The following is a 12986-nucleotide window of genomic DNA, read 5'->3' on the forward strand; positions in this document are numbered from 1 at the left end:
GGATATCCATTCCGAGTCTGAGCAAGACCTGGGTGCAGAAGCACCAGAGGGCGCCCACGAGCCTGCCCACCCACTGCACCCAGGGCGCCTGCAGGATCTCGGGCCTGGGTGCGGCCCTGCCGCCCTCAGCAGTTGAGCGCCGCGACTAGAAGAGCGGGCTAGGGGAGCCCTGAGTCCTGCATCCGCCCCGCCCCCTCCCCAGAGCCGGGGCGCACGAAGCAGCCGGTTGCGGAACGACGACACGACATCCTGTTTTTGGGGCCCGCGGCTCTTCAGGCGCCTCTGCTGATCTTGTCTTTCCCCGGGTGCTGACGCCAGCTCCCCTTCCCCCAGTCTGTGCACCCTCCCCAGGGGTCTGGGGCCTTCCCACAGCTGAATCACCACCACTCCGCACTCCCCCAGGGCTCGGGGCAGGGGTGGGGACTGCCCCAGCCGGACCCATTCTGGCCAACCCCCAGCCTCGGCCAGCGATCGATCCTGGGCTTGACTGAAGGCACGCAGCCTAGGGGTGCCTGTTCTTAACATCTTCCCGCGGGGGGGGGGGGGGGGGGCGCGAGATATGGGGAGGGGGGCAAAAGCCTAGCGCCTAGGCTAGGGCCTCTACTGGGGTGGGGGTGGCAAGGAGGAGACTGGGAGGACTGACCTTAGGAGGACCGACATTAGGAGGCCTGACTTAGGGGCCTCCGAGGCAGAGGGCTGGGGTCTGGCGGGAGTGGGGGTGGTGGGGGCAGGACCTTGCCGCGAGCAGGGCAGGCGGTGGGGGTGGGGGTGAGACCAGAGCTGGGGGCCCAGGCCGCCGCACTTCCTGGTCGGGCCCCGCCCCGCCCGGGCCCGCCCCCGCGCCCCGCCCCGGCCGGCCGGCCCGCCCCCCCCACTTCCTCCAGCCTCCCGCTCTCACTTCCTTCTCGAGCCCCGAGCCGCTGCCGCCGCCCCCAGCTCCCCCGCGGCGGGGAGGGCACCAGGTGAGGCCCGGCGCGGTCCGGCGGGCTAGGGGTCCGGGAGAGGGGAGCCCGGCCGGCGGGGACTGCGTGTGGACGCGGGCCCGGGAAGTTTGCTTGCGGGAGGCCGCGGGCGGGAGCTTCTCGGCTCTCTGCAAGTTGGGCGGGCGCGGCCGGCCGGGCGGGGCGGGGAGCCGGCCACTGCGAGCCGGCGGCGGCTCTGAGAGGGTGGCTTTCTGTACCGAGGGAGGCTGCCCCGGTTCCCGGGAGCCGCGAGGGACCACTGAGGTGGGAGGGTCTCCCGCTCTGAGAGAAAAGTCTCTGAAGTGGAAGAGCTGGGACATGGGACTCGGGGGTGGGGTGACCTCAGAAGTTTGGGGAGGGGGGTTCCGAAGTGTGTGAGGGAGCGGGCCTTCTGGGCTGGAGAAGGCGCTCCCTCTGCTCCGGCAGTTGTGACACTTGGGAGGTTGGAGGGGGGCGGTGTCTGTGGCCTGTGAAGCCTTAGACTGCAGAGAAAGAGCTCCCTCTCTGGAAGATCTGTGCCAATCCGGACCCACACTCACAGGCTGCAGTTCAAGGTCCTGTGCGCTCAGAGGAGGGCGGGGGAGCTCCGCCAGCCCCCCTCTGTCTGTATGTCTGTTTTTCTGACGCCCATCCTCTCCATCCATGGAATGAAGCAACAAGTATTTAGTAAGCAAACATCCTCTGTGCCTAGCTGACCTGGGACTGGCCTTTCTCTTTTGGGGGTAAACTGAGGAAGGAGAGGTCCTGGTTTTGTCCAGTGCCTAGAGGTGCTGATAGCCCCTAACAAGATGGCATCACTGAAAGCAGGACTGAGAGCTAGAGAGGAGCTTTGAGGAGCTAGAGAGACTAGAGCTTCTGGGAGGCAGCAGGGGCTCTGGACTTGGGAAATTATTGGGAGCATCTCCCACTACCCCCCACCCCATCGCTAGTCCCTAAACTGTATACATTCTCATTTCTCTTCCTCTGTTCCTACTTCAGACCCTATTCACAAACCCTCCATCGTCCTCTTCTTGCATCCTTTAAAGTGTTTTCACCTAAACACACAGTCATGCCTATGTCCTGTCCTGTCCTGTCACCTGCTCTGCCTCTGTGTCCATCTCTGTTCCCTGCAGATTTCCTCCTTCCTTCCTTGCCCAACTTCTGGCTCCCAAACACATACCCACCCTCTTGCATCTTCCACCATCCCTCACTCCTCTCATTCTCTCTATCCCCTTCCCTTTCAGTCACTTATCTCCAACTTTGGGGTCTAGATCTTTGATTGAGTTTGAAAGCCTTTTCAAATCTCCCTACCTCAGAGAGACAGTGATAGAGCCAATTAAAGGGCTGGTAACCCTTTCTATATGTGTGTTTGCATGGGATTGTCAGTGTGTCTATATCTTTATCTTTTGGAGACAAAATAACTGCCCTCAGCCTTGAAATGGCTCAGAGTAGGGGAAGCCAGCAGAATGAAGGGAACCTGCAGTGGGTGAGGTTGTGGTTAGGCAGGAAGAAGCAGTCGGTAGCAGTCAGGGTAGAGTGACACAGGAATAAGACTGGTAAGAGAGGCCATGGGAAATCAAAATCACCCAGACCCTTTGTTGCTTAACCAAGAGGCCAGGTCTGGAGGCTGGGGGATAGCCCAAAGGTCCCTGACTCCAATGCTTACTGGTGGCAACACCACCTGTTAGGGAGAATGGGACCAGGTCAGCTAGGTGTGATGGAAGGAAAGGGAGAGGGCAAAGGTAGGATTCTGGAGGAAAGACTGTGGCTGGTCTAACTTCAGTCTTAACTGTTTTAGTTCCAATTCAGGAAAAGAAGAGGGTTGTAAGGCAAAGGTGTCTGCCCCCTCTTCCCTACTGCCTTCAGGGGCCTTCCCAGGCTGGGAATCCATGTGCCCTGGGCTACAGCAAGGCGTTGGTGACCAGAAGGCCCTCTGCTGACCCCTCTGACTTCAGGCATCCTTAATATTCCCCCTCTCACCCAGGAGCCTACTCCCCCTCTTTCAAGAATTTCTCCCGAGTCTAACTTCAGCTCAGTCTGGGTTTATAAGCTCTTGTCCCCATTCTAAAGCTCCTTCCTCAAGTCTTTGGGAAGCATACTGATAGATCCTGCCTCTCTACCTCCTTAAGTCTACTGTATTCATTTTTCTCCATTAGAAAAAAAAGAGAAGTAGAGGGGAACTTTTTTGGGATTCCCAAGCACAGCTAGATTTAAGGGCTAATCTGGTTCCTCATTCTGTTCTCTTCCCTTTGCACAGTTGTCCCTCTCCCATGAATCATCCCTTCTTCCACCCACCTATATCTCCTGTTATTTCTGGGAGGTATAGGGTATTCCACTCCAGGAGGAAATCCCAGGGACCTGCAAAAAATTCCAGTTCAGAGAAGGATGTTCATGCAAGGTCCTTTTTCAGCATCATGGCTCATTAAAAAACCATTCAGGAGTTCTGACTCCCCACCTGCTTAAACCAGTACTTATTTTAGGAAGAAATGGCTAATGTGAGATTGTCACAGATCCTGGTTGGAAATCTAGGATATGGAGAGTTGTTTCTGGCCAGCTTGTTTGGGCAGATGAGGTGGCTGATATGAGCTTTTAGGAGGTCTTAAACAGCAACATAGGAGAAGCTGTAGCTATAGTGAGACAGATATTACAATGAGGGTAGCTGGGCAACTAGGAAGAAGGTGGGGCCCTGGCCCAGAGTGAAGACCTCTCTCTCCATGCACAGTGTAAACCCATTAGTGGTGAGGCTTGTAGGAGTATGTGAGGAGGGAAACCAAAGACAAAGCCTGGGCCACCTCCCCAGAACAGATTGGTTTTCCTGTCTAGGGTCTAGCTTCCTCTTTTGTCCTCATGTCATGGGCGGAGGGCATCTCCCCAGGAGCTAGAGCCTAGAGTTGTTGCTCCTCAGTTGGGGCAGGGTAGGATGGCTGTCTATACAGTAATGTCAATGCTGAATCATAGCCTAGTATGGTCTAGGCATGAGAGTCAAGGGAATGTGGAAGCAAAAAGGGCTCAGGCATCAACCAGATCCCTTTGGCCCATTTCCGGAAAGAATAAACCATTGTAGGGTCATCCTGAATGAGACCAGAGACATGGGCCTATTCCCAGCTAGAGTAACAGACCTCACCTTCTCCTTTGTGGAAGTGACATCAGACTGGAGGTTAGGAGACCCAGGTCCTTGTCCTGGATTTGCTCCCAACTCTGTATAACCCAGGTCAACTTGGTCTCTTGTAGCTCAGCTCCAGCATTAAGGAGTTGCCTGTCAGTACCTCCAGTGAGCATAGAGAATACTGAGAGCTCTAACTCTTCTTCCCCCAAGAAGCTCCTCATAGCAGTGCCCCTAACCCTGGGCCCTCCTGTCTCATGCCAGCCTTGATCAGAGGCCTGAGTAGTCTCTATCTGTTCAGGGACAGGACCTGCGGCTTCTTCCCCCCAAAGCACAAGGATTCTTACAGGTTGAGAGAAGAGAAGTAGGCAGAGCGTTGGGGATTTTGCTAGGGGGCAGCAATACGGGGGAGTACCCTGTGCCCTGCTCCAGCTCTGCCCCACTGACAGTGGAAAATAGATGCCGGAGTTTCCTCCCTGATGTGTTTTTCCCTTGTGGAAACCCCCTCAGACCTGGGGCGGGGCCCAAGGGATAGGGCGCCCTGGGTCTCTCTGGGTATTTTCAGAGGCGGGGGGCAGGATTGGGAGGATGACATTTCTGTAAAGCATGGCATTTCTGTATAGCATCGTGTGAAATGAGCAAAGGCAAAGGAAGTGCCACTTCACAGGCCTTTCGTGGGGCCCCCAGGACTGCTGAGCTGCTGTTAGGTGGGGAGGAGGAAGAGAGGAGGAAGCAAGTGTTGGAGCCTTCCTCTGTGCTGCCTGGTGGGGGAGGGTCAGTCTCCTTAGCTCCCCCAGCCAGAGCTGCCCTGGTCCTAGGGTTCACCCTTTGAGGAGCACCCCAAGTGCTGGGATGGTGAGAGAAGGAAGGGAACTGGGACTTAGTGAAAGGGTCCCAGCCCCCCACAGCCTTCCCAGCTACAACCATCTCGGATCTCATTTCCTCCTCCTTCTAGTCCCTAGTAGGTAGAGTCAGCTCTCTTTGCCTCTTACCCTACTGCTGCCATGCAGGCTCCTCTGCAGGGCTGAAGGGTGTAGAATAGCAAGAAGCAGAGAGTTCTTCGGCCTACATTCTTTTTTTTTTTTTTAAGGCTGGGAACTAGACTCTCTTGGGTTCTGTCCCTGCTGATGGGGAGAAGGGGAAGAACGAGGGAGACTCAGCCCTTGGCCTCATCCCAGCCCCACACTGACCTCATGTCTCCCCCCAGCTTCCTCCTCCCAGCCCAGCTGCAGCCAGCTGCAGCCCCTTTGAGCCTTTTCATATCACCTCTCCACCTCTCCTGCAAAACAAAGATTTGCAGAGCTTCTAAATCCATCTCCAACACCACCCCTGATCCTCACCTCATCCTTGACCAAGGGTCTTCCAATATTACCAGTCCTTATCCTTATCAGGATCACTTTTCCTACCCATCTTCCTCATCACCTCTGGGCCAGCTATCCCTGGATCCTGCCTCCGCCCTCCCCCCCCCCCCTTCCCACCTGAGGATAGGGCAATCTAGCCTGTGTGTTCATTACTCTAAATTGTACTCCATAGAGGAAGGAGGAAGTGGGTTACCCTTTCTTGTGTCTCCGGGGCATGGAGGCTCTTTCTTGTTCACAGAGTCAGAGTCTGGATTGATGGGGGAGGAGATGTGTATCAGTCTGCAGCTTTTGCTCAGCCCTCTGCTGGGCTTCTGGAAGTAAGCAGGACAGACTTTCCTCCTTATGAGGCATCCAGTTGAGTGCAATGTATAGTAGAGACAGTGCTGGGGAAGGTAGGGCAGGAGAGGGGGTTGCTTTGATGTCCTCGAGAAGCTGGGGAACAGAACTGGGCCCTGAAGGACTGGGAGACTCTGAGGCAGGGAAGCAGAATTCCAAGAAGAGGAACTCCTCTGTGCAAAGACATGAGGGATGGATTGAGTTCATTCAGTTATTTACTAATAGCCACTGTGTGCTGTGCTCAGCCCAGGGAGACAGATCAGCTAGGACCTTGCCCTCTAGACCCTCTCAGTCCAGTGATGAGAGATAAGATTCAGTTCAGCCTCCATGTGATACAAGATAGAATGTACCTGTGAGAAAAATAAGGACCAGACCTGGGATGGGATAAGTCATTTGGGATTTGGGTGATTTGCAAAAACTTTCCTGGAGGAAGTGGCAAGAGTACTTGGCTCTGGAGGACGGATGTTGGAGGTGGGGGTAGGGAGGGGTTGATGGATGGAAATAGGGGAGAAATGCTGGATTCCCACAGGGACAGCCAATATTGTTGCTTGCTGTATTTTGAAGAAGAGTATGTGGAGGCTGCTTGTAGAGGGTCAGGGTGATGTGACCAGAGCTCAGGGAAGAGAATGCCCACAGACGGATTATAGTTAGAATGAATTTCAAGGAGGGCTGTAGAAGGGGATCCCCAGATCTGGGAGGCAGGTTAGAAGGCTACAGTAAGTTCCCATTGCCTCCACACTCCCCCATCTGTTACAGCCCATTCCTCCCCTCCCCCACTCCTAGTTGGGACACTTCCCCTACTATAACGGCCACAGATCTGGCAATCAATCTGCTGCTTCCTTTCCCTCCCCCATTCTGGGCCTGCCTGGGCCACACCCCAAGACCAGGTCCCATTGGGTGAAAGCTGGGCTCCAGGGACCACATTAGCCTCCTATGAGTTGTGCTCCCATGGACTGCTCCTTGTGGGAGCCAGATCAAGCTGGTAGTGTGAGGAGAGACTTTTGCTTATCTAAGTCAAAGCTTTTGGCTGTGGGGTTATTGTCCAATTCTGGGCTTCTATGGCATCTATCCACATTTCAGTAATGGGGCAGAAGCAAACCAATCAGAAGGCAGTGGCTGCACACTCCTGTGTGCCCAGCCCTATACTTAGCTTTTCTGTGAGGGCAGTGGAGAGAAGCTCAAGCTTCAGTATTGGGGGGCACTCACAAGCTAGGAAACTTACATATGACTATCAGAGGAGAATCACACCGAGCCAAAGCCATAGCATGGCTACTAAAAGGGGTAGCCATGCTATGGACTCATGGGACTGTGAGACTGAGGCTAGGCCTTGAGTCAGGAAGATGGGAGAGGGTTAAAGGGACAACAGCATACGGAAGAGCAAGAGGAAAAGTCCAGAGGCAAGAATGAACCTGGATCCTTTACAAAGGACGGTGGAAATCCCTCTGGAGCAGAGAGCTGGGAACTCACATTTACAAAGCACAAATATTGCACTTAATCCTTATAACAACCTGATAGGTTTGGTGCTATTAGCTCATAAGGGGAAGAACTAGGATTTAAACCCAGGTCTATCTGACTCCAAAACCTCTACCAGATTATGAGGAACTCTGAACACCAAGGTGAGGGACCAGGCATGATCTGAATTAATTTCGGGATATAAAGCCAGAATAATACTACATATATTTGCAAACCTTAATTTATTATTTACTAAACAAAAATCCTTTAAAAAAAAAAAAAAAAGTCACCTAGTAAATAAGTCACAGATGATCCCTGACCCCAGGCAGACCAGGCCTCTCTCATGATTGGCCTCTGTAGCACTGACTGATGCTTCTTATATGCCACAGGTTAGACCCTGCCTTCTAGTATGTGCCCTCCTTAAATGATCTGTGGGAACTTATTTGACCCAGCTCAGGCCATAGGATTTCAGAGAAAAGAGTTGTCCTGGGAGAGAGGATAAGGGTCTGAGCTACACCTGAGCAGGGAGAATTGGGATGATGCCACCACTGGATGCCTGCATACATGGTGCTTCCTGCCTCTTGGGATAAAAGGCATTGCTTTTGTTACCTCTTGTGCACATAGCACTTCCCAGTTTACAAAGCACATTAATTCCCATGCTCAGTGATCCTCACAGCTGCCCTTTGAAGGCAGGGAGAGCAAGTATTATCGCTCCTGTTGTACAGATAAAGAAACAGAGGCTCCAGGGAGGGAAGTGACTTACTTGCTTAAGGTCTCTAAGACAGCTGGTAAGGGGTAACTTGGAGGCTATGTGACACATTTGAAGAAAACATGGGACTTTGGGTGACAAAACTGGGGTTTGTGTCCTGGCTTCCATGCTAACTAGCTGTGTGATGTTGGGTTCCTTTAAGTGCCCTGAGTTTGTTTCCTAATCTGTAAATTAGGAATATTACCAGCGGGTTGTTATAAGGATCAAATAATATAACATCATGTACCTATAAAAGGTTGTACCATGTGAAGGCTTTTGATCAAGGGGCAGAGTCAGCAGGTGAATCCAAGAGGTCAAATTCAGGTATCCAGTGCTCTTGTTTCTGTACCACACTGCTTCTGCTTTGCCCTGTTTCTGGACACTACCTCACTCAAGATCCTTTTCCGGTGTCAGTCCCTGTTCCCTTGCCAGCCCGGAAGCTACTCTGTCCCTCCCAGCTTCTTTGAGGGCTGATTTACTGATTGCCGGTTGATAACCCCTCCCTAGAGAGCTGCCCGGAGCCAGCTATACTTCCAGTCTCTTGGGCCTTGTGACTGCCGGCCAGAGTTCCCTCCTTGCCTTCCTGCCTGGGCCAGCCCAGTGTTGGGCTTGTAGGGGAAGAGTTCCCAGTCACACTACCACACCCACTCCTCTGCTCTGTGTGGGACTGAAGATTTACAAGCCCAAGAGGCCTGATCTCAAAATGCCAGGGTCTCCCAGATAATCCTGTGGACACAAGTGATGGACCTTTCCCCCCACCCAAAAAAAACTGGTTGTTTCTTTCCCCAGGGAAGGCATCACAGAATTCTGAGAATGAATGTGCCCTAACTTGCCCCAATTGCCCAGGCGTTTTGCATTTGCTGACTCAGTCCTCCCACCCCCACCCTGTGCTCCTGGGGGCCTTTCATATGCCCATCATCCTATCCCCTGCTCCCAGGGTTTTTGATGTCTCATTTCATCTACCTAGTACCCTTGTCACAGGCATTTTTCTCCCCATTTCATGGATTGGGAAGCTGAGGCCCAGAGAAGCTAAGTGCCTCATGCTGGGTTGCAGTGAGTCAGCAGCAGAGCAGAGCTGGGACTAGGATTTATGTTAGGTCTCTTGACTCCCAGTCTGAGGTTCTCTCCACTGCCTTAGGGGACCCTTATTTCCTTCCCAGAGCCATTCCCTGAGGTTCTCTATCCTCTCACCTGAGGTTGAACGCATGTTTATTCATTCAAATAAGATGGAAATATTTTTAATCCCCAGAGGGGCAACCTCAGGGAGTGAAACCATCTCCCTCCAAGCTGGGACCAAGTCCTGGGTCCTGTACAGCTCCCATATGACCAGAATTCCTTTTCTGCTTCCCAGGGAGGGATTCCTTCCCCCCCCCCCCCCCCCATTTGATTTTTGAGGCTTCTGAACCAATGGTTGAGAGGTCAACCTGAGGGATAAGGGGTTCTCAGACCAGGGTATAGTATGTGTGAAGTGAAATGGGGAAAATGGGCTCGTGGTGATGGTGCTTGGGTAGAACAAGAGATACTTAGAGACTGGGTGGGTCTAAAACAGGGCCGTCCCTTCCAGGGAGCACAGACCTGGTTGTGGGAGAGAGTCAGGGAAAGGAAGTCACATACTGGCCAGAAAAAAAGTCCCCCATGGCCAAGAGGAAGTAGCCAATGAGAGGAGGAATCTTGCCATAGCAGTATAAATAATCACAGGGCTTCCGGAAGCTCTGCTCTGTCCCAGAATTCAGAAGTTCCTCTCCCCAAGGCCCTGTGAACTACAGGGGAGACCAGGGTATTGGCTGGAGCTGGGACTTCTCTCATACTTACCCCACTAATAATTACAGCAGCCTGTTTATTTGGCACTTCCTGTGTGCCACACCTCATGCCAAACACTTGCTTCACATTAGCTCATTTCATACTCTTGGCAATTCTAACACAATAGGCAAGATTGTTCCCATTTTACAGATGAGAAAATTGAGACTCAGGAAACTTAAATATGTTGCCCAAGATCAAACATGACTGGTTGGTGGAACTGAGATTAGAATCCCTGGCCAATCTGACTCCAGCATATATTCTCAGTGATAGTGCTTTAATGTCACTATGTTTTCTACCCGAGTTTAAAAGCTTCTGAAATTTTTCAGAGGCACATGCCATGATCTCAGGAAAAGGACAGAGGAAATAAATGTTTTCCTCTTCCATCCATTCCTCTTGTCTGGGCTTGGAGGATCTACCTCACCCCACCAAGAGCCTTGAGAGAAGATGCTAATGTCTGGGAGCCACAGCCTCTGCCTCATTCATCATCATTACACACCCAGATTCCAGACCAAATCCCAGCCCTGGCACAATCTCCAGTATTCTCTTGCACTGAGTTGCCAGATAGGGTTTGTTGTGCTTACAAGAATTATGGGGTCAGCTCTCCCTCCTTTTCCTCACCTCTCAGGCACCCTGGATTGAGATAGGGCAGCCGTCTAGAGAAGTGTGCTCCTTACTCAGCAGGTTTCTCATTGTGCCTTTTGGTTTGCACACAGTAGCCAAGGTGTCAGGCTTAAGAGTTAAAACATAGTGCACTGGGCAGAATAAGCCCTGAGTTGATAGAGACTCCACACTGCATCTCAGAGTGACCTGGGACAGCTGCTCTGTGCTAGAACCCCTCTCTAGTCTACTCAGTGGGAGGGGTCCCTGTCTGGTAGAGGATCTGGTAGATCCCTACACTTGTATACTGTCTTTTTGTGTTTATACTGCCTGGAGGAAAAGGAAAAAAGTAGCTAATGCTTAGTATGACCAAGGCACTGTTCTAAATGCCTTACATGTATTAATTTACATAATCCTTACAACAACCCAATGAGGTAGATATTATTTTATCCTCATTTTACAGGTAAGAAAACTGAAGCATAGAGAGGTTAAGTAATTTGTCCAGGGTCACACATGTACAAATAGCAGAACCAAGACTTGACCTTACTCAGTTTGGTACCAGAACTTAGGTGCTTCACATAATACATAATGCCATCTTCCTTACACCTGAGTATCTTTGCTTGGTCTTAGGGCCTCTCTCTCACTGTGTATCTGCCTCTCTAACATCTGTCTTGATGGGGTTGCAGGATGGTGTCAGGTTAAGAGAACAGGAACTGGTTTCCTTCTGTGTGTCCCCATTCTTCTTCCCAATGGGTAGAGGCCTCCATAACCATGAGTGTCCCTTTGATCTGTCCATAGGTCACTGCATCCAGAGGGGCCCAGAAGGGGAAGGAGGCATTGCCTCCACTGTAGCAGCTGCACCCACGATGCAGAGCATCAAGTGTGTGGTGGTGGGCGATGGGGCTGTGGGCAAGACGTGCCTGCTCATCTGCTACACGACTAATGCCTTCCCCAAGGAATACATCCCCACAGTGTTCGACAATTACAGTGCCCAGAGTGCGGTTGACGGGCGCACAGTGAACCTGAACCTGTGGGACACAGCGGGCCAGGAGGAGTATGACCGACTCCGCACACTCTCCTACCCTCAGACCAATGTCTTTGTCATCTGTTTCTCCATTGCCAGTCCGCCCTCCTACGAGAATGTGCGGCACAAGTGGCATCCGGAAGTGTGCCACCACTGCCCCGACGTGCCCATCCTCCTGGTGGGCACCAAGAAGGACCTGAGAGCCCAGCCTGACACCCTACGGCGCCTTAAGGAGCAGGGCCAGGCGCCCATCACACCGCAGCAGGGCCAGGCCTTGGCCAAGCAGATCCATGCTGTGCGCTACCTCGAGTGCTCAGCCCTGCAGCAGGACGGCGTCAAGGAAGTGTTTGCTGAGGCTGTCCGGGCTGTGCTCAACCCCACGCCCATCAAGCGTGGGCGGTCCTGCGTCCTCTTGTGACCCTGGCACTCAGCTTGGAGGCTGCCCCTGCCCCCCCACCAGTTGTGCCTTGGCGCCTTGTCTGCCCCCAGCTGTGCCTTAAGGACTAATTCTGGCACCCCTTGCCAGGGGGCTCCCTGAATGCCCTTTTCTCTGAATGCCTATTTCTCCTTAAGGAGGCCCACGGAGAAAGGGGCTTTGGGCCCTGCCCCACTCTGCTTGGGAACACCAGGTATTCCTGAGAGCTCACCCAGGCCAAGGTTGGACCCCTCCCCAAGAAGCCAACCCAGTGCCCCTCCCCCATTTTCCCTACTGACCAGTTGATCCAGCTTTCCACACAGATGTTGCTGCCTATTATGGTGCCTTCTCTCAGGTTAGGAGCTCTCAGCTGTCCCTAACCTTTCCCTGGCTGCTCTTCGAATTGCTCCCCCCCTCAAGATGCTCTCTCCCTTTCCCAAAGAAGGAGCCATAGAATCCTGAGAAGATGAATGTGCCCTAACCTACCCCCATGTGCCCAGGCCTTATGCATCTGCTGACTGACTCAGTCCCCCTCCCTCCCCGGGCTCCTGGGGGCCTTTTCTACCCCCATCAGCATCAATAAAACCTCCTGTCTCCAGTGGCCCTGGCTCCTCCCTGTGTGCTGGGCATTGGGGGTTGGGCAGGGGATGGGCATGGGCTAGGGCTCCCCAGAGACTGGGAGCCTTTTGTTTCCTATAAAAGGGGACAGGAGACAATAGGCTTCATTGTGGTTCCCCCCAGCCCCCAATTTCCCTAACAAAGATCTGGGCTCCCTTGGAGGGGCCAGTCTTGCTCTGGGGCCCAGCCACAGATTCTATAGTGGACTGAGATGCAAAGCATTAAGAAAAACTTTGTGATCTGAGGCTCAGAAAGGGAAAAGTTGAGAACCATCAGCCTGCAGGCAGGTGTTCACAGTCCTGCACTTGAGAGCTGCTGCCTTACACCCGAAGGTGGCAGGTCTCACCGACAGAGCTGGGGCTAGAACTAAGGCCTGTGCCTCAACCCAAGACTCTCCCAGTTATCCCAGCTACCAAGCCTGGAGTCATTACAGGGATAGCTCAGTCACTCCTCCTCATCAGAATTGTGGCTTAGACCAGTCTTAAGACACTCCAGATCTAAGGTGGGAAGAGGGGGGATAGGGGGATACCACTTGGAATCATACACTGTCATGGACTTTTTCCCTCCATCCTGGAGCCTGTCCCTCACCTC

At 53.0% G+C, this 12986-nt stretch overlaps 1 protein-coding gene across 1 annotated transcript; it reads left to right on the top strand.

Moving 5' to 3' along the window:
* The first annotated feature begins 832 nt into the window (after positions 1-832).
* On the top strand, positions 833-12378 carry RHOG (ras homolog family member G). Its single transcript, XM_019449651.2, has 2 exons — positions 833-962; positions 11137-12378. Exon 2 carries the CDS (start codon positions 11205-11207, stop codon positions 11778-11780), a length of 576 nt encoding a protein of 191 aa, XP_019305196.1. The 5' UTR covers positions 833-962; positions 11137-11204; the 3' UTR covers positions 11781-12378.
* The last annotated feature ends 608 nt before the right edge of the window (positions 12379-12986 follow it).

The sequence above is a fragment of the Panthera pardus genome, unplaced genomic scaffold, assembly GCF_024362965.1.
Source record: "Panthera pardus isolate Hobbes unplaced genomic scaffold, ASM2436296v1 HiC_scaffold_12, whole genome shotgun sequence".
In the NCBI taxonomy this organism is placed as follows: Eukaryota; Metazoa; Chordata; class Mammalia; order Carnivora; family Felidae; genus Panthera; species Panthera pardus.